The following is a 19976-nucleotide window of genomic DNA, read 5'->3' as shown; positions in this document are numbered from 1 at the left end:
TGGGTCTCTCTGCCTGTGGTCTTGTCTCTGTGCCTCTCTGGGTCTCTCTGCCTGTGGTCTTGTCTCTGTGCCTCTCTGGGTCTCTCTGCCTGTGGTCTTGTCTCTGTGCCTCTCTGGGTCTCTCTGCCTGTGGTCTTGTCTCTGTGCTTCTCTGGGTCTCTCTGCCTGTGGTCTTGTCTCTGTGCCTCTCTGGGTCTCTCTGCCTGGCTAATGCTGGCCTCTTCTCCTAGATGACTGGTCCCGGGTGCCCCTGAAGCCCATCCACGAGGAGCCAGGCTCTGACTACATCAATGCCAGCTTCATGCCCGTAAGGTCGTGGTTGGGATTGAAAGGGTGCCCAGCAGGCCTGGAGAGATAAGAGCTGGCGGGGGTCATCGAAAGGCCCCCCTGACCCGCCTGCCTTCCTCAACCAGGGTCTCTGGAGCCCCCAGGAGTTCATTGCAACCCAGGGTCCCCTGCCACAGACGGTGGGTGACTTCTGGCGCCTGGTGTGGGAACAGCAGAGCCACACCCTGGTCATGCTGACCAACTGCATGGAGGCCGGCCGGGTGAGAGATCTGAGTCCTGGGTGCTGACTGGGTGCAGGACCCCGCCCCGAACACTGATCCAATGTAGACCCCACACCCAGACCTTACAGATTCCTCCAGGGTAACCCCAGGCGTCTTCAGTGTAGACCTGTTCCCCACTCTCCCCCCAGCCCATCTGCTGGTTCACATTTGGGGCCTAAAGCAGACCCCACAGACCTGGGTAAGAGGAGTTGTGTTCTCTGACCCCTCCCCCTCCCCCAGGTGAAGTGTGAGCATTACTGGCCTCTGGACTCGCAGCCCTGCACCCATGGGCACCTGCGGGTAACCCTGGTAGGTGAGGAAGTGATGGAGAACTGGACGGTGCGGGAACTGCAGCTCCTCCAGGTGCGTGTGTCCAGCCCCGTCCTGGCCCTCAGCCTTCCCCTGTGACATATGCCATGCATCCAGGACCCTCCACCAACTCCAACCTTCCACCCACTCCTCTGAGGAGCTGCAGTGTGCCCCAGGGAACCCGCTCCTGGTGCTAGAAGCCAGGTCCTCCCTACATTCATCTCCAGAGCCTGTGAGTGCTCCCTCCTTCCAGGTGGAGGAGCAGAAGACACTGTCTGTGCGCCAATTCCACTACCAGGCCTGGCCGGATCACGGCGTTCCCTCCTCCCCAGACACCTTGCTGGCTTTCTGGAGGATGCTTCGGCAGTGGCTGGATCAGACCATGGAGGGAGGCCCACCCATTGTGCACTGCAGGTGGGGACCAGCCCAGGACCCTCTCCCTTGAGAGAACCGCTCCCTTGGGGCTCAGACAGTTGTGTTAGACGGGACCCTGGGAACGTACAGGGGAGGTGGAAGAGGGAGAGAAGGAGGAGGTGGATGTGGAAGATAAAGGGGGGCGTGAAGCAGATTAAGAAAAGAAAAGGGATAAGGATGAAAAGATGGGAACGAAAGATGAAAAGGCAGGCCAGGAGCGGTGGCTCATGCCTGTAAATCCTAGCACTTTGGGAGGCCAAGGCGGGTGGATCACTTGAGTTCAGGAGTTTGAGAACAGCTTGGCCAACATACAAACCTTGTCTCTACTAAACATACAAAAATTAGCCGGGTGTCGTGGCGGGCACCTGTAATCCCAGCTACTCAGGAGGCTGAGGCAGGAGAATCACTTGAACCCGGGAGGCAGAGGTTGCAGTGAGCTGAGGTCGCACCACTGCACTCCAGCCTGGGTGACTCTGTCTCGATTAAAAAAAAAAGGAAAAAAAGAAAGATGAAAAGGTAAAGGCAGAGAAGGTTGAATGCAGAAGAGAAGGGAGAAAGGATGAAGCCACAGGACGGGGATGTGGCCACAGATTCTGAGAAACACTGGAGACACTTCCCTGTGCTGGAGTGCAGGGCCTCCCCCCATCAACTGCTTCCCTGATATTTATTTATTTTATTTTATTTTATTTGAGATGGAGTCTCTCCCTGTCCCTCAGGCTGGAGTGCAATGGCGCAATCTCAGCTCACTGCAAACTCTGCCTCCCGGGTTCAAGCGATTCTCCTGTCTCAGCCTCCCGAGTAGCTGGGATTACAGACGCTCACCACCACACCCAGCTAATTTTTGTATTTTTAGTAGAGATGGGGTTTCACCATGTTGGCCAGGCTGGTCTCGAACTCCTGACCTCGTGATCCGTCTGCCTCTGCCTCCCAAAGTGCTGAGATGACAGGCGTGAGCCACTGCACCTGACCCTTTCCTGATATTTATGCTGAAGTCCCGTAGGTCAGATTCACCTAACGGTAACTATTAGGGAGATGAGGAAGAGTAACAGCCCCTGAGACTGGGGCTCTGGTTTCGGTCACAGTGAACATTTACACAGTCCTACTGCTCCTCATGGCAAAAGGGTGTCCTCCCCATTTTATTTTATTTTATTTTATTTTATTTATTTATTTGTTTGTTTATTTTGGAGGCAGAGTTTCGCTCTTGTTGCCCAGGCTGGAGTGCAGTGGCATGATCTCAGCTCACTGCAACCTCTGCCTCCTGGGTTCAAGCAATTCTCCTGCCTCAGCCTCCCGAGTAGCTGGGATTACAGGCATGTGCCACCACGCCCGGCTAATTTTGTATTTTTAGTAGACATGGAGTTTCACCATGTCGGCCAGGCTGGTCTCGAACTCCCAACGTCAGGTGATCCGACCACCTCGGCCTCCCAAAGTGCTGGGATTACAGGCGTGAGCCACCGCGCCCAGCAATGTCCTCCCCATTTTAGAGCTGGGTGGATGTCATCACATCATTGCATTCGTATGCATATCCAGAAGCATATCTAGATCAGCCAAAGCAACAGAGACACTGAAGAGATTAGTAGCTTCCAGGTCCTGGAGGGTGACAGGCAATGGGGAGAGACGGCCTAATGGGCGTGGTGTCTGCTTTAGGGGTGATGAAAGTGTTTTGCAAGTAGATAGAGGTGGGGGCTGCACAGCGTTGTGAGTGTGACAAATTGCTCACGTTCAAATAGCTATTTTTTTGTGTGGAGACAGAGTCTCGCTGTGTCACCCAGGCTGGAGTGCAATGGTGCGATCTCCGCTCACTGCAACCTCCACCTCCCAGGTTCAAGCAATTCTCCTGCCTCAGCCTCTTGAGTAGCTGGGAATACAGGTGCCTGCCACCCCGCCTGGCTAATTTTGGTATTTTTAGTAGAGATGAGGTTTCTCCATGTTGGCCAGGCTGGTCTCCAATGCCTGACCTCCGGTGATCCGCCTGCTTCAGCCTCCCAAAGTGCTGGGATTACAGGCGTGAGCCACTGCACCCAGCTTAAAATAGCTAATTTATTTATTTATTTATTTTTTGGGGGGATGGAATCTTGCTCTGTCGCCCAGGCTGGGAGTGCAGTGATGTGATCTCGGCTCACTGCAATCTCCGCCTCCCGGGTTCAAGTGATTCCCTTGCCTCAGCCTCTCGAGTAGTTGGGACTACAGGCGCCCGCCACCACACCCGGGTAATTTTTTTTTTTTTTTTGTTACTTTAGTAGAGATGGGGTTTCACCATATTGGCCAGGATGGTCTCAATCTCCTGACCTCGTGATCCACCCACCTCAGCCTCCCAAAGTGCTGGGATTATAGGCGTGAGCCACTGTGCCCAGCCTAAAATAGCTAAGTTTTTCACTGGGCACAGTAGCTCATGCCTGTAATCCCTGCACTTTGGGGGGCTGAGGTGGGAGGGTCACTTGAGTCTAGGAGTTTGAGACCAGCCTGGGCAACATGGCAAGATCCTGTCTCTATTAAAAAGTTAATAAGTTAGTCAGATGCAGTGGTGCATGCCTGTGATCCAAGCTACTCAGGAGGCTGAGACAGGAGGATCACTTGAGCCCAGGAGGTCAAGGGTGCAGTGAGCCGAGATCATGCCACTGCACTTCAGCCTGCGTGACAGAGAGAGACCCTGTCTCAAACAAAACAAAAGACTAATTTTTGTGTTTAAAGGAATTACTAAATGATTGGCTGTAGAGTTCCTCTTCCTGTATTTGAACCCCGGCTCTGCCACTTATTAGCTGAGTGGCCTGGGGAATGGGACTTCACCTCACTCAGCCTCCATTTCCCCATTTGTACAATGGATGTGCTAGTACATCCGACTTCTTAGGTTTGGGAGGAGTGAAGAAGGCCCATCAGGCACTTAGAACAGAGCCTAACAGATGGAAGGAACTCCAGGCATAGTTTTGTTGTTGTTGTTGTTGTCGTTGTTTTTGAGATGGGAGTTTTGCTCTTGTCGCCCAGGCTGGAGTGCAGTGGTGTGATCTTGGCTCACTGCAACCTCCACCTCCTGGGTTCAAGCGATTCTTCGCCTCAGCCTCCCAAGTAGCTGGGATTACAGGCATGCGCCACCACACCCGGCTAATTTTTGCATTTTTAGAAGAGACGGTTTCGCCAGGTTGGCCAGGCTGGTCTGGAACTCCTGACCTTGGGTGATCCACCGGCCTCAGCCTCCCAAAGTGCTGGGATTACAGGTGTGAGCAGGCATAGTTATTGTCATCATTCAAACACAGATCCCTCCAATCAGCCATGACCCCGGAGCCTCACACTCCTGCCCCTTGGTCTGACCCTTCCCTTGTTCTGTCTAGTGCTGGCGTGGGTCGCACAGGAACCCTCATTGCCCTGGACGTCCTGCTCCGGCAGCTGCAGTCCGAGGGTCTCCTTGGGCCCTTCAGCTTTGTAAGGAAGATGAGAGAGAGTCGGCCGTTGATGGTGCAGACTGAGGTGAGGCAGCCCCTCAGCAACACAGGACGGGAGGCAGTGGGACGAGGGACCCTGGGGCTCCACGCAGCCCAGACTTGGGGGGACGCCTCTCACTCCCGTGCCTGCTTCCCAGGCTCAGTACGTATTCCTGCATCAGTGCATCCTGCGGTTCCTCCAACAGTCAGCCCAGGCCCCAGCCAAGAAGGAAGTCCCGTATGAGGATGTCGAAAACCTCATCTACGAGAACGTGGCCGCCATCCAGGCCCACAAGTTGGAGGTCTAAGTGACGAGGGGGCTGGGTCGGCAGCCCAGGCATCCTCAAGCTCTGGGCACCCACTTGAGCCCAGATTCCTGGAAGAGCAGAGGGCTGGGCTCCCAGACTCCTGGGTGCTGTGGGAGGAGGGGGCTGGGATCCCAAACTCTGGTTTCCCCAGGAGAGAGTGGTCTGGTGGGCTTCAGATGAGTCCTATGGGAGCTGGGGATCTGGATTCCTGGTTCCCTGAAGGAGGAGAGGGATGGTAGCTTGGGTTCCCTGGGTCTTTCCAGGATCCAGAAAGAAACAGGCTGGGGCCTGGATTCTGAGGCAGGAAGGAATTTGGGTCTGGAGTTCTGGCTACTTGAGGACCAAAGGCAGGAAGGATCCTGCCTTGATTTTACTTCAGAAACCAAATCAGTCTTCTATAATCTGGGGTCGGAGGGAGTCCCTGTGCCCAAGGTCTCTCTGCACCCCACCATCCACATGTATTTTTTCTTCTATCCCATAATTTATTAAATCACTGTTCTCCCCAGAGACAGTTGTCCCATGGATTTCTGGGTCTGGAAATAATATTGGATTGGGAGTAGGGATGGGTTCCTGGTATCTAGGGATCGAGGCGAATGTCCAGGAGGGGACTAGAGGGACCCACACATTTGCACATGAAAAAATGTAGGTTTGGGTGGTTGAGTCTCTCAGAGAAGGCAGTGTCCAGACGTCTGTGTCCAGGGTCTGGGCAGTATGGACAGGGCTCGCTGGAGCTAGGTGCTTGGAGACTTGCCTTCTGAGCTTTTCTTTTACTCTTCTTTGTTGTTGTTGTTGTTGTTTTGTTCTGTTTTTGTTTTTGTTTTTGAGACATGGTCTTGCTCTGTTGCCCAGACTGGAGTGCAGTGGCTCACTGCAGCCTTGACCTCCTGGGCCCAGGTGATCTTCCCACCTCAGCCTCTAGAGTAGCTGCGATCACAAGTGCGCACCATCACCCTGGCTCCTTTTTGTAGAGACGGGATTTTGCCATGTTGCCCAGGCTGGTCTCTAGCTCCTGGGCTCAAGCATCCCTCCTGCTTCGGCCTCCCAAAGTGCTGAGGTTACAGGTATGAGCCACCGCACTGGCCGCCTCCTGGGACTGGTGTTAGGGGAACTTAGAGGGCGATGTCTGGGGGCTGATAGCTGGGGACTTTGATGCTGAACCCTGCAGAGTCTGGGTCTCCAATGGGGGTCTGGGGTCTCCTAGGTCCTAGGACTGAGTATCCTGGCATGCCGTTCTTTGGGCTATACAGGGTGTGTGTCGTGTGTGTTGGGGCGGGAGGAGTGGAGTGGTCTGGACGGCCAACCACTGGACCAGAAGGCAGAAAATGCTAAAGCACCAGGATAAACATCTGTGGGCGTCATCGAGGTTCCCGGGTGGAGGCGGGAGGAGGGGCGGGGCAGGGCTTTCCGCCTACCCGAGACCAAATACGGGCACACACAATACACACCACACACGCGCGCACACGCACACGGGCACACACGCGCGCACGGGATCCTGCTCCGCTCCGCTCCGCGGCTCCCCCGCCCCGCAGAGCTCCGCGATCAGCACCCGGGACAGCGCCACCGCCCACGTGCAGGGGGCGGGGTCCGGGCGGGGCTGGCGCCTCGGCGTCTCCCGGGAGTGTCCCGTCCAGCCGCCGAGCAGGTAGGAGCTGCTGGGACCCCCGCCCTCAGCCCATCCGCATCCGCATCCCTAGAGGAAAGGGGTGTGGGAGTGGGGGCTGGGGCACTGGGGAGACAACCAGAGGGAGGGCAGCAGCCTGAAGCGGAGAGACAGGGATCTGGGGACGCGAGACAGGTATGGAGAAGACAAAGAGCCGAGGGCGGGGAGTGAGGCGCAGGCGGAGGGGAGAGGGAGAGACCCTGGAGACAGAGGCCAGGCGATAGGGAAGAGAGACAGGCGGGTTGGGGAGGCAGACACAGGGAAGACGCCTATGTGGGGTCAAGAGACAGCGTGGAGACCGAGGCGGTCACGAGAGCAGCACGGATGCGTGGAGAGACCAACAGGCCAAGAAGGATGAGGGGGCTCAGCACAGGCACCGGGCAGCCCCCGACCCGCCCTCCAGCAAAACTGGGGAGAGGGAAGAGGGAACGTGCGTCTCAGCTCCCAGGACCAGGTGCGGAGGGAGCAGTCGGCTGTGGGCGCTCGGACCACAGGCTGCCCCCTCCCCACCTCGCGGGACCTCAGGATCCCAGTCGGGCTATTGGGGGGTTCCCAGGCACCGGTGGGCCCCGGAGCGAGCCTGCCCCGCCGGGACTCCGCGTCTGTGCGTCAGCCCCGCCCGTTGTCCTGGCAACAACCCGTTGCCCGGGCAACCAGCTTTGCTCTCACCCCGCTTGAGAGGAGCCCGGCTGTTGCTCTGGGCAACGCGGTCTGCTGGTTCCCACGCCTGCCTTCGCCCGCTTCCGGTTCAGACCCTGCGGAGGGGCGAGGACGAGGCAGAAGTCAGCGGGATGCCTGTGGGGCCGTGGAGGAAGAGGGTATCCCTTTGGGATGGAACTAGGTCCTGGACACCCCCTCTCAAGTGCGGGGAGGCTGATACTACAACTCCCAGCATGACTCGCGGTGGCTCTCTGGTTTCTACGCGGCTGTTCGCGCAAGGGCCTCATGGGAGTTGGAGTTCTTTGTTGTGCATGGGGCTCAAAGGACGTCTGGGGTGGGAATGGGGGACTAGGGTGCTTGAGTGTCTCTGCAGAAAAGACTCTAGGACCCCGCCACCATGTTCCCGGAGCCCCCAACCCCGGGGCCTCCATCGCCCGACACGCCTCCCGACTCCAGTCGCATCAGCCACGGCCCAGGTGAGCAAGACCCGGGGGTGGGGGGCCGAGCAGAGAGAAAGCCCGGCCAGGATTCCGAGGGGCGGGATTCGGACGGGTGTACTCGGGCAGGCGGGCTGGAAAATCCGGCTGGGATCCCGGGTCGTCATCCTGGACTGGAATGCGAACGAAATGGGGTAAAAGGAAGGAACAGATTTGCAAAAAAAAAAAAAAAAAAAAAAATCGAAACCGGATCAAGGGGTGTTGCATGGAATGGGATCTTAGAATTGGAAGGTCCACCTAGCTCTTCTTTTACAGATAAGGAAACAGGCCCGATGAGGAGCAGGGCTTCTTGTAAAAGCATCAGGAGTTGAGCAGAAATGGGGGTCGGGGTCGGGTAAGGAAAGGCAGAACTAACAAGCAAGCAAATCCAGATGGTGTCAGCCTGGGTTGGGGCATCGAATCTCTCTAGAGGCCACATTAGGTGGAAGAAAAACACAGGAAGAAATGCAATGAAAATGGCTGGAGGGAAAAGGAGGCCAGCATTCCAGCTTCCACGTGTAATCAGGACTGAATCAGCCTGCGTGCTGCCCAGGCCTCAATGTGTGTTGTCTCCACCCCTCTGCAGTGCCCCCCTGGGCCCTGGCCACCATCGTGCTGGTCTCAGGCCTCCTCATCTTCAGCTGCTGTTTCTGTCTCTACCGGAAGAGCTGTCGGAGGCGGACAGGCAAGAAGAGCCAGGCCCAAGCCCAGGTCCACCTTCAGGAAGTGAAGGGGCTGGGCCAGAGTTACATAGACAAGGTGTGGCCCAGCCCAGCCCCTCCACCTGGCCCCTTCTCGCACCCTGCTCCTCTCAATGGCCCAGCTGGTCCCAGTCCCTGCTCCCTTCCGTCCTATAGGAACCCACCTTACTGGCTCATCCTCCCTGTGTGTCTAGCCCTCAACTGGACTCTGGGGACCCGGAGATGGAACAGAAGTAGTTGCTATTCCCAAGAACTTCCCAGTCTGGTGGGAGAGTCAGGCACTGACACAGACACTCACCACACAGGGTAATATGTGCCATACTACAGGGTCTCATAGGAGCACAGAAAAGGCATCCCACTGTATAGAAACCTACAGAAACATATAAATATTTGGCTCTGGGCCGGGTGCGGTGGCTCACGCCTGTAATCCTAGCACTTGGGAGGCTGAGGTGGACAGATTGCCTGAGGTCATGAATTCAAGACTAGCCTGGGCAACATGATGAAACCCTGTCTCTACTAAAAATACAAAAGCCAGCCATGGTGGCATGGTATAATCCCAGCTACTCGAGAGGCTGAGGCACTGAAACCGGGAGGTGGAGGCTGCAGTGAGCTGTGATCGTGCCACTGCACTCCAGCCTGGGTGACAGAGCGAGACTCTGTCTCCAATAAATAGATAAATAAATAAATGGCTCTGAAAGCTGAAAACCAGCTTTGTGCCAGAATACTTTAAAATATGCTGATTTTTTTCAGAAAATGGGACATATTTACAGTAAGAAAAAGTTTAAAACAGAGCGTCAGACAGAGGAGGCTTCGTGGTGGAGGTGACTTCTGCACTGAGACCTGAGGGACAGAGTTAACTGAGACCAGAGAGAAGGACATTCTAGTCCAAGTTGGAGCATGTGTTGAGGCCCCATATCCAGATTCAGGCCCCATATCCAGATTCTGAGGCTTATTTGGGGAACAAAGAGTCATTTCTCACAATAGCTGCACTCTGGAGTGAAGTGTCTGGAGAACTCAGCAGTATCCATGTCATGAAGCTGATGAAAGCTACAAATATGTTTTGAGCATGAGAGGGACAGGGTCAGATGGTGTCAGGATGACTCCTCTGGAACCCTGTGTAGGACAGATATGCAGCGAGGAATCCAGGGACGAGGCCAGTGCAGCAGCAGCCTGGAGAGGATAAAAGACATTTGCATTGGATGAGGCCGTTGGAATGGAAAGTGGTCACTGCAGGGTCTGAAAATTAAGTCTCTCAGTGCAGAGTGCAGTGGTTGCCTGGGAGCCAGACAGCCCTAGGTTTCCAACCAAGAAGGACCATTTCCTGGTTGTGTGACCTTGGAGAATTCACTGTCCCTCTCTGAGCCTCAAGTCTGTGGTCACTAACTTGGTATTTCCCCTCCTTCCTTCTCAATAAGGAGCTGTTCAATTAGCATCCGTAAAGGATGCTATTTAGGGTCCTGGTGTCCAGCCCCATCCCTGTCCCTTAAACCAGTGATGTTCAAAGACCGTCTGCAGCAGAATCACACTGGGTACTTGTTGAAATGCAAATTCTGGCGCTAGCACCTGACCTATCAAGTCAGAATCCCTGAAGAGGTGACCTCAGACATTTTGCCACAGGATTCAGGGGAATTCAGGTTCACATTGAATTTTAAGAATTGCTGGCCTAGGTTAAGGAGACACCTTCTGCTTTTTCATTCAACTTTAGAATGGCAAGTACACAGTAAATATGCCATTTCTCCTCCATGTTTTGCTGTGCTAAGATCACAAGTAAACATGGCAGTTTGGACTAGCACCCCAGTACATCCATTAGCATGTGAAATAAAACCTGCATTATTCCTGTGGGCAATGGGACACTATCAGCACTTGTTTTAATCTAAGCATGACAAGCACATGTCTAGTCCCTGCCCATAGCAGACACCACTAATCAAACCTTCACAAACATACTGCATCTGTGTTACCACGGCTATTTCCTGCCTGTGGCAGACAGCACTAGTCAAGTACTGAATCTGCTTAGCCTGTGAGAGCTCAGGTATAGCCCGAGGGACCTGTGAGCCTCCCTTGGCTTCTGAGCCTGATGGATACTGCTATCAGGGGAAGACTTCACCCACCCTTACCCCTGGCTCCCTAAGGTGCAGCCAGAAGTAGAGGAGCTGGAGCCAGCACCATCCGGGCCAGGGCAGCAGGTGGCAGACAAGCATGAGCTAGGACGACTGCAGTACTCCCTGGATTATGACTTCCAGAGTGGCCAGGTGGGTGTGGAGGAAGGGGATGCTTTGGAGGGAGGATCCCGGGGGTTCCAACCCCTTCTGAAAGGAGCCATGGAAGGGATGCTAAGACTAGTGTTCCCCACCTCCCCCACTGTGCCTGGGCCCTGCAGCTGCTGGTGGGCATTCTGCAAGCAATGGGATTGGCAGCCTTGGATCTTGGTGGCTCCTCGGACCCCTATGTGCGGGTCTACCTGCTGCCGGACAAACGGAGGCGGTACGAGACCAAGGTGCATCGGCAGACGCTGAACCCTCACTTTGGGGAGACCTTCGCCTTCAAGGTGAGCTCCTGCCTTCAGGCCCCGTGTTCCATAGCCTGTGCCCAGTCCCTGGAACACTAGGGACCGACCCCTTCCGCTTTTCCTGGAGGCGGCCACAGCTCAGGTGGCAGCTACCAGCTCTGGGGCTATTCCACTGGACCCTGGGCACTACTGACTCCTGGGCTGTAGCCTGGTCCTTGGGCGGTACGATTTGGGTTCCACTGACCCGTGATTTTTTTCCGCATGGATCCCTGGACTTTCCCATTTGAGTTCCCCCAACTGTTCGCTTCGACCCTCGCTGCCTCACTCCACGCCTTCCTTCTGGTTGTGCTGTGCCTCACCCTATCTCTGACTTCCTGCTCTCTACTGCGGATTCTCTGTGCACTCCAGGTACCCTACGTGGAGCTGGGGGGCAGGGTGCTGGTCATGGCGGTGTACGACTTCGACCGCTTCTCTCGCAATGACGCCATCGGGGAGGTGCGGGTCCCTATGAGCTCCGTGGACCTGGGGCGGCCAGTGCAGGCCTGGCGGGAGCTGCAGGCGGCTCCGCGGGAGGAGGTGAGCATGCGCGGTCGCGCCCCGAGCCACGCCCCCATGCCCAGCCCCGCCCACAACATCCTGAGCCAATCAAATCATAGGCTTTCCAGACCCTCAGGGCGGCGTGGATTGTACCCCTGAGGGGGCATGGATGTGGAGCCGGGGCTCTGGTGATGGGCCTCTCTCCTTTCAGCAGGAGAAGCTTGGGGACATCTGCTTCTCCCTCCGCTATGTCCCCACGGCCGGGAAGCTCACCGTCATCGTCCTGGAGGCTAAAAACCTGAAGAAGATGGACGTAGGAGGACTGTCAGGTGTGTGGGAAGCAAGGGAATGGGGTGTGTGGGGATGGCGTGGGGTGGGTTCTCGTTCTGACAGTTTCTGAGCCTCGAGGGTTTCTTCGGGGACAGGGAGGCCCAGGCTGCCATGGAAGGCATGGATTTTGGCATACTGCTAAGGAGACCCGAAGGGTGTAGGCAGTGTTTCTATGTTGGTCCAAGAACTCAGCAGTGGGGAGCTATAAGACTCCTCCTTCCTCTCCCCAGATCCATACGTCAAGGTCCACCTGCTGCAGGGCGGCAAAAAGGTGCGGAAGAAGAAAACCACCATCAAGAAGAACACTCTGAACCCCTATTACAACGAAGCTTTCAGCTTCGAGGTGCCCTGTGACCAAGTCCAGGTGAGCTCAAACCTGCCCTTCTCCAAGAGCCCAGACCTTTAGGAATAGCCATTGCTAGGCGGAGGGAGACTTTTTAGCATCTCCCTAGAAACCAGGTGAGGGGGTCTGAGGTTATGCTCTCAGTCTATTTCCTCCTATGAGGACCAGGAAGCCTCTTCCACTCCAGGAAGAGACTCCTTAAAATTGGGTGTGGGTATCCTATCTGCTCTAAGCGGGACCGGGATGCTACACCCCTAAGCGGAACCAGATTCCCCACCCTAAGCAGGACCAGGATGCCCCGCCCCCAAGCAGGACCAGGATAGTCTGCCCCTAAGCAGGACCAGGATGACCCACCCCCAAGCGGGACCAGACTGCCCCGCCCCCAAGCAGGACCAGGATGCCCCGCCCTCAAGCGGGACCAGGATGCCCCACCCCTAAACGGGACCAGGATGCCCCACCCCTAAGCAGGACCAGGATGCCCCGCCCCCAAGCAGGACCAGGATAGTCTGCCCCTAAGCAGGACCAGGATGACCCACCCCCAAGCGGGACCAGACTGCCCCACCCCTAAACGGGACCAGGATGCCCCGCCCCCAAGCAGGACCAGGATGCCCCACCCCTAAACGGGACCAGGATGCCCCGCCCCCCACGTGGCACCAGGATGCCCCACCCTCCTCAGGAACATGGTTCTAAGAAAAAGAGACCTCCCCTCACTTCTTTAGGGACGGCGCCTACCCTAGCCCGGCCCCTGTTAAAGTTCTGCAGCTTTGCGGCTCTTAGGAGGCTGCTGCCCCAGGAGGCGCCGAACACACCCGCTCCGCAACCGAGTCCTGAGGGTTCATTTCCTTAGAAACCTGGCTGCGCAGGAAGAAAGGCGCCAGAGCCTCCTCCTCACCGCAGGCTCCGTCCCTCTCGTCTCCCACCCACTCCCCCGTCCCGAGCTCCGGGGCCCCGAGCCCTCGGGTGGCAGCGAGAGGTACCCTCAGCCGTGAAAACGGACACCGCCCCTTCCGGGGCCTCCTCCCCTCACGCTCCTCTCTCCTCTTCCTCCCGCGCCCACCCCAGAAGGTGCAGGTGGAGCTGACCGTGCTGGACTACGACAAGCTGGGCAAGAACGAGGCCATTGGGAGGGTGGCCGTGGGGGCGGCCGCCGGCGGGGCTGGCCTGCGGCACTGGGCGGACATGCTGGCCAACCCACGGCGGCCCATTGCCCAGTGGCACTCGCTGCGGCCCCCGGACCGAGTGAGGCTGCTGCCTGCGCCCTGACTCCCACCCCAAGCCCCCGGCCAAGCCTGGACTCTAGCCCCTGACCCCAGACTCCCGAGACCGGCCGAAGCCAAGCCAGCCCCACCCTTAAGCTTCCTCTGACCGTTACCCTCCCCCCACCTTCCACCCCAACCATCTGAACCATTCCTATCTTCTCACCCCCAACGATGCCAATCACGACAACTTTCCAGCACACTCCCCCGACCCCCGCAGCCACACCCAGATGCCCCAGGGACCCCTGGGAAGGGAAGGCAGCCTGGTTTCTCCTGCCCCCGGGTCCTGCCCCCTGCTTTGACAATCAGCCATCCTCGTCTGCTCTCCTCTCTCTTCCAACACAGCCCATCCCTGCACTGCTCCTGGGGCCAAATAAATATTCAGCAGCTCCGGTGGCCTGGGCCCATGCTCCTTGATGGGGGTGGGCAAGGGCTGGGGCCCAAGAGGAAACCTCGTTTCCAGGAATGGGCGCGCGCAGGGCGGTGTGAGTGCTGTTCGTCCTGAAAGCCTCTGAGAGAGACTGGCCTGACCCCATGGACTCCCTCACACTCTCACCCGTTCATTCCTCACTCACCACTCTGAGCCTGGGTTTCCTCCTCTGGAGAATGTTGGGATAATAATAATTCCTGCCACACGTTGGCTGTGAGGAGTCCGCGAGAATTCCCTTGCTTGTCCATGAATTTATCCACTCGCTTGCTCACCCATGACTCACATCGATTTTCATACCCATTTCTGCATCCCTCCCTCCCTCTCTTTTTTTCTTCCTTCCATTCCATATTCCCTGAGGTCTTCTGTTGAGTGCTGGGGCCCCAGAATATCCAAACACAGACCTGACCCCCCAAGCGACTTACTGCCATCAAAACAAAGGAGAGGCACGGAGCCAGGGAATACAATCTCCAGAGCCTGCGAGAGAGGTTGGAGTTCAGCAAGGAAAGCCAATGATTTCAACTTCACCTCTTTCTTTTTTCTTTTCTTTTTTCCTTTTTGTTTTATTTCTCTCTTTCCTTTTCTTTCTTTTTCTCTTTTTTTTTTTTTTTGGTTTGTTTTTGTTTTTTTGAGATGGAGTCTCACTTTGTCGCCCAGGCTGGAGTGCAGTGGCACGATTTCGGCTCACTGCAAGTTCCTCCTCCCGGATTCACGCCATTCTCCTGCCTCAGCCTCCCGAGCAGCTGGGACTACAGGCGCCCGCCACCACGCCCGGCTAATTTTTTTGTATTTTTAGTAGAGACGGCATTTCACCGTGTTAGCCAGGATGATCTCGATCTCCTGACCTCGTGATACGCCCGCCTCGGCCTCCCAATGTGCTAGGATTACAGGCGTAAACCACCACGCCCAGCCCTTCTTTTCTTTTCTATTTCTTTTCTTTTCTTCTTCTTTTTTTTTTAATTTTGAGACGGAGTTTCGCTGTTGTTGCCCAGAATGGAGTGCAATGGTGCAATCTCGGCTCACCGCAACCCCTGCCTCCTGGGTTCAAGCGATTCTTCTGCCTCAGCCTCTTCTTTCTTCTTTTTTTGACAGGGTTTCTCTGTGTACCCTGGCTGGAGTGCGGTGGGGCAATCATAGCTCACTGCAGCCTCAACCTCCTGGGCTCAAGGGATCCTCCTGCCTCAGACTCCTGAGTAGCTGGGACCACAGGCACATGCAACCATGCCTAGCTAATTTTTTCTTTTCTTTTCTTTTCTTTTTTAGAGATGGGGTCTTGCTATGTTGCACAGGCTGGTTTCAAACTCCTGCGATCCTCCTGTGTGAGTAGCTGGGACTGTAGACATGAGCCGCCGCATCTGACCTCATTGTTCTTTCAACGAATGCTGCCTCCTACTCTGTTTCTAGCAAAGATGATAGTTCCATTGGCTTCTACCTTATCTCATCCCATACAGAATTTTGGGTGGTGAACAAAGACCTATAAGATTTGGCCAGAGAACTCTCTGAGCAGCAGATTAAGTGGAGAATGAGGCAAAAATTACCCCCACGTACCAAAAAAGGAGGCAGCAAACAAACTTGCTCCTAAGCTTCCTGGTAGCCAATCGGGAAAGTGAAAATAGAACAGCTACACAGATTATAATATCCATGAGATTTTTAATTTTTCTCCAAAGGAATTCAGTAACTTTTCATGTGTGTGAGTGTGTGTGTGTGTGTGTGTGTGTGTGGCTGTAGAGCATGTCTTTATGAAGACAGCCCTTTATGTTACTACTATTACTGCCAATAATAATCCTCACAGCAAACTCGTGAAATAAACATGATCATTATTCCCAGTTGACAAATGAGTCCAAACTGTGCTTTAGAAAATTTGGGGCTGGGCGTGGTGGCTCACGCCTGTAATCCCAGCACTTTGGGAGGCTGAGGTGGGCGGATCACCTATGGTCAGGAATTCAAGACCAGCCGGGCCAACATGCTGAAACCCTGTCTCTACTAAAAATACAAAAATTAGCTGGGTGTCGTGGCAAGCACCTGTAATCCCAGCTACTAGGGAGGCTGAGGCAGGAGACTCGCTTGAATCCAGGAGGTGGAGGTTGCAGTGAGTCGAGATCGCGCCATTGCACTCCAGCCTGGACAACAAGAGCAAAACTCCATCTAAAAAAAAAAAAAAAGAGAGAGAGAGAGAGAGAGAGAGAGAATTCCTGTGAAATGCTCAGAATCACACAGCCAGAGAGCCTGTCTCTAAATCTTGGGATTGATTTAGATGGTGGCAATGGGGTCCTTGGGTCTCTGTCTCAACAAGAAAGCAGAGCGATAGAAGAATAAAACCATTACAAATGGCGGTCCACACTGGGACCAAAACGTAAAAAGGCTGACATAACTTAGGGAGGGTGGTCAGGGGCAGCCTTGCTGAGGAGGTGCGGTCTGGGCCGTGACTTGAATGACAAGAAGGAACGAAGCTTGCGAAGGTTAGGGAGAACAACAGTGGAATATTATTTGGTCATAAAAACAGAAGAAAGCATTGATTCATGCTTCAGCATAGATGAGTCCTGAAAATATTATGCCAAGTGAAGGAAGCCGGACACAGAAGGCTGCATAGTGCAGTATTCCATCCAAAAGAAATCTCCTGCACTGACAAATACATAGAGACAGAAAGTAGATTCGTGGTTGCCAGGGACAGAGGAGAGAGAAATGGGGAGATAAATGGGGTACGGGTTTTCTTTTGGAGTGATGAGAAAGTTCTGGAATTAGACAGTGGTGATGGTTGCACAGCATTGTGAGTGTACTAAATGTCATTCCCAATCAACTTAATAGTGTGTGTGTTTTACACCAATTTAAAAAGAAAACAAGGCCAAGCACGATGGCTCGTGCCTTAATCCCAGCACATTGGGAGGCCAAGGCAGGAGGATTGCTTGAGCCCAGGAGTTCCAGACCAGCCTGGGCAACATAATGAGACCCTGTCTCTACAAAAAATAGAAAAAAATTAGCTGGACATGATGATGCATATCTGTAGACCCTGCTACCTGGGAGGCTGAGGTGGGAGGATTGCTTGAGCCTGAGATTTAGAGGCTGCTGTGAGTTGTGATTATGCCACTGTATTCCAGCCTGCTCCACAGAAGGAGATCTTGTCAAAAAAAAAAAAAAAGAAAGAAAAAAGAAAAGAAAAAGAAAAAGAAAGAAAAAACGGAAAAGAAAAATAAAAGGAAAGAAAAGAAAAACAGGCTAGTCATAGTGGCTCAGGCCTGTAATCCTAGCACTTTGGGAGGCAGGAGGATCACTTGGGGCCCAGGGTTAGAGACCAGCCTGGATAACCTCTCTATTTTTAAAATTTGTAAAGTTAGCTAGGTATGCTGGCACGCGGCTATAGTTCTAGCTACTTGGGAAGCAGAGGTGGGAGGATCGATTGAGCCCAGGAGTTTCAGGCTGGAGTACTCCAGCCTAGGCAACAGAGCAAGTCCCTGTCTTAAATAAATAAATAAATAAATAAATACAGCCGGGCACGGTGGCTCACGCCTGTAATCTCAGAATTTTGGGAGGCCAAGGCGGGCGGATCACTTGAGGTCGGGAGTTTGAGACCAGCCTGACCAACACGGAGAAACCCTGTCTCTACTAAAAATACAAAATTAGCCGGGCGTGATGGCACATGCCTGTAGTCCCAGCTACTCGGGAGGCTGAGGCAGGAAAATTGCTAGAACCCGGGAGGCGGAGGTTGGAGTGAGCCAAGATCGTGCCACTGCACTCCAGCCTGGGCGACAGAGCAAGACTCCGTCTCTAAAAAAATAAAAAATAAATAAATAAATAAAATAAAATAAAATCGCCGGCCTCGGTGGTTCACACCTGTAATCCCAACACTTTGAGAGACCAAGGCGGGCAGATCACCTGAGGTCGTGACTTGGAGACCAGCCTGACCAACACGGAGAAACCCCATCTCTACAAAAAATACAAAATTAGCCGGGCGTCCTGGCGCATGCCTGTAATCCCAGCTACTCGGGAGGCTGAAGCAGAAGAATGGCTTGAACCCGGGAGGCGGAGGTTGCAGTGAGCCGAGATCGCGCCATTGCACTCCAGCCTGGGCAACAAGAGTGAAACTCCCTCTTCTCTCTCTCTCTCTCTCTATATTTGTATTTTATTTTGTATATATATATACAAATATATATACAATATATTTGTATTTTATTTTGTATATATATACAAATATATATACAATATATTTGTATTTTATTTTGTGTATATATATACAAATATATATACAATATATTTGTATTTTATTTTATATATATACAAATATATATACAATATATTTGTATTTTATTTTGTATATATATACAAATATATATACAATATATTTGTATTTTATTTTGTATATATATACAAATATATATACAATATATTTGTATTTTATTTTGTATATATATACAAATATATATACAATATATTTGTATTTTATTTTGTATATATACAAATATATATACAATATATTTGTATTTTATTTTGTATATATATACAAATATATACAATATATTTGTATTTTATTTTGTATATATATACAAATATATATACAATATATTTGTATTTTATTTTGTATATATATACAAATATATATACAATATATTTGTATTTTATTTTGTATATATATACAAATATATATACAATATATTTGTATTTTATTTTGTATATATATACAAATATATATATTTTTTGTATATATATTTGTATATATATTTTGTGTGTGTATATATATATATATATATATATATACAAAATAAAATACAAATACAAAAATTAGCGGGTGTGCTGGCAAATGCATGTAGTCCCAGCTACTTGGGAGGCTAGGACAGGAGAATCGCTTGAACCCGGGAGGCGGAGGTTTCAGTGAGCCGAGATCGCGCCACTGCACTCCAGCCTGGGTGTCACAGCAAGACTCCATCTCAAAAAAAAAAAGTCACTCTGGCTCCTTTGCTGAGAATTTGTTGGGAGAGTGGGAGAAATAAGGAGGAAAGGCATTAATTCTCCAGAGAGAAAGCCAGGATCTGGGGCTCTTGCAGGCTTAGAGCTGGCCTGGAAGGGGCTGGTTAGCCAGCCTGATTCTGCAGGAACGTCTGAGGTCTCAACCTTCGTTTCCCCAGTAGGTATTGTCTTCCCAGTGCCCAGATCTGCCCTCAGGAGGCAGATCCGCTGCACCTCTGCCCGCTGCACGCTACATTCCCATTTCACAGAGCAGCAGACTGAGGCTCAGAAAGGTGACTGGTCTAAGCTCATGTGTCTGGGCAAGGAGAGGAGGCAGAGAGCCAAGTCCCCTTGGGCGCTGAGCCCAGTGCTGGGTGCTGGGGTGATCTAGAGATGTGCCTCATTCAGACTTTGCCCTTTTTTTTTTTTTTTTTTTTTTTTTTTTTTGAGACAGAGTCTTGCTCTGTCACCCAGGCTGGAGTTCAGAGGCGCGATCTCAGCTCACTGCAACCTCTGCCTCCCAGGTTCAATAGACTCTCCTGCCTCAGCCTCCGGAGTAGCTGGGATTACAGGTGCGTGCCACTACACCCGGTTAATTTTTGTATTTTTTAAGGTCGAGGCGCGGTTTCACCATGTTGGCCAGACTGGTCTCCAACTTCTGACCTCAAGTTATCTGCCCACCTTGACCTCCCAAACTGTTGGGATCACAGGCGTGGCCACAGCGCCCGGCCGACTTACCCTTATTTTAATGCAGTTCATTTAACTGTACGATTACAGAATTTACCTGTAATTTTTTTTGTTCATGTCAGAAGAGTAATGTGCCGATGTCGTAACAAGGTTTGAGGGAGGCACATCTCACGCATGCGCGTGAACACCCAATCATCCCGCTTAGAAACTACAAAAGGATCTAGCTGTAAGTTTAAACTATTGCTTCGTGTGACAATAACCAGCTCACAAATCCCTGAATTTTTAATGACCTGCACATCAGTGTCCCACCTGTGGGCTGTTCTGTGTGGTAGAGCCCACGTTGTGCTGGGGCGGGGAGCGGGCTCAGAAGCCTGCCATCTAAAGTCTAGACACTTCACTTTATTTGAATTGATCAAAATTCCGTTACGTACGAGTAAAGGCAGATGAAGAAAACAAAAAA

The 19976-nt window shown here is 52.8% G+C and overlaps 2 protein-coding genes and 1 non-coding gene across 12 annotated transcripts in view; 2 read left to right on the top strand and 1 right to left on the bottom strand.

Annotated features, from left to right (window-relative positions):
- PTPRH (protein tyrosine phosphatase receptor type H) overlaps positions 1–5517 on the top strand; it is a 29035-nt gene extending 23518 nt beyond the window's left edge. For all 5 annotated transcript variants that reach the window (XM_524398.7, XM_063800844.1, XM_009436413.5 and 2 more), the window contains 6 exons: positions 231–307; positions 414–548; positions 789–911; positions 1111–1271; positions 4598–4733; positions 4846–5517. In XM_524398.7, the coding sequence (XP_524398.5) occupies positions 231–307; positions 414–548; positions 789–911; positions 1111–1271; positions 4598–4733; positions 4846–4995 (782 nt within the window). In that variant the 3' untranslated portion in view covers positions 4996–5517. The remainder of the gene's footprint in view (positions 1–230; positions 308–413; positions 549–788; positions 912–1110; positions 1272–4597; positions 4734–4845) is intronic.
- A 785-nt stretch (positions 5518–6302) lies between these two features.
- On the top strand, positions 6303–13860 carry SYT5 (synaptotagmin 5). Of its 6 annotated transcripts, none has more exons than XM_016936859.3 (9): positions 6460–6637; positions 7668–7791; positions 8378–8550; positions 10622–10741; positions 10870–11037; positions 11407–11574; positions 11747–11864; positions 12096–12229; positions 13271–13860. In XM_016936859.3, exons 2-9 carry the CDS (start codon positions 7713–7715, stop codon positions 13469–13471), a joined length of 1161 nt encoding a protein of 386 aa, XP_016792348.1. In that variant the 5' UTR covers positions 6460–6637; positions 7668–7712; the 3' UTR covers positions 13472–13860. The 6 variants fall into 6 exon arrangements, with proteins under 6 accessions (XP_016792345.1, XP_016792348.1, XP_016792350.1 ...); XM_016936861.3 differs by having other exon boundaries at positions 6550–6637; positions 11750–11864; XM_063800847.1 differs by having other exon boundaries at positions 6582–6790; positions 11750–11864.
- A 5772-nt stretch (positions 13861–19632) lies between these two features.
- LOC112206452 (small nucleolar RNA U13) lies at positions 19633–19736 on the bottom strand. Its single transcript, XR_002940821.1, has one exon. It is a non-coding gene; the product is annotated as a small nucleolar RNA U13 (small nucleolar RNA).
- Positions 19737–19976: the final 240 nt, after the last annotated feature.

The sequence above is a fragment of the Pan troglodytes genome, chromosome 20, assembly GCF_028858775.2.
Source record: "Pan troglodytes isolate AG18354 chromosome 20, NHGRI_mPanTro3-v2.0_pri, whole genome shotgun sequence".
Lineage (NCBI taxonomy): Eukaryota > Metazoa > Chordata > Mammalia > Primates > Hominidae > Pan > Pan troglodytes.
The sequence above is the reverse complement of the archived record's forward strand: the minus strand, read 5'-3'. Positions and strand labels throughout refer to the sequence as shown.

Excerpts from the sequence above, each read along its gene's own strand:
- SYT5 (XM_016936856.3), top strand. The coding sequence starts at position 6,318 with ATGCTAAAGCACCAGGATAAACATCTGTGGGCGTCATCGAGGTTCCCG. Across the intron at positions 10,742-10,869 it reads ATGACTTCCAGAGTGGCCAG|CTGCTGGTGGGCATTCTGCA; the intron begins GTGGGTGTGGAG and ends TGGGCCCTGCAG. Across the intron at positions 12,230-13,270 it reads TGCCCTGTGACCAAGTCCAG|AAGGTGCAGGTGGAGCTGAC; the intron begins GTGAGCTCAAAC and ends CGCCCACCCCAG.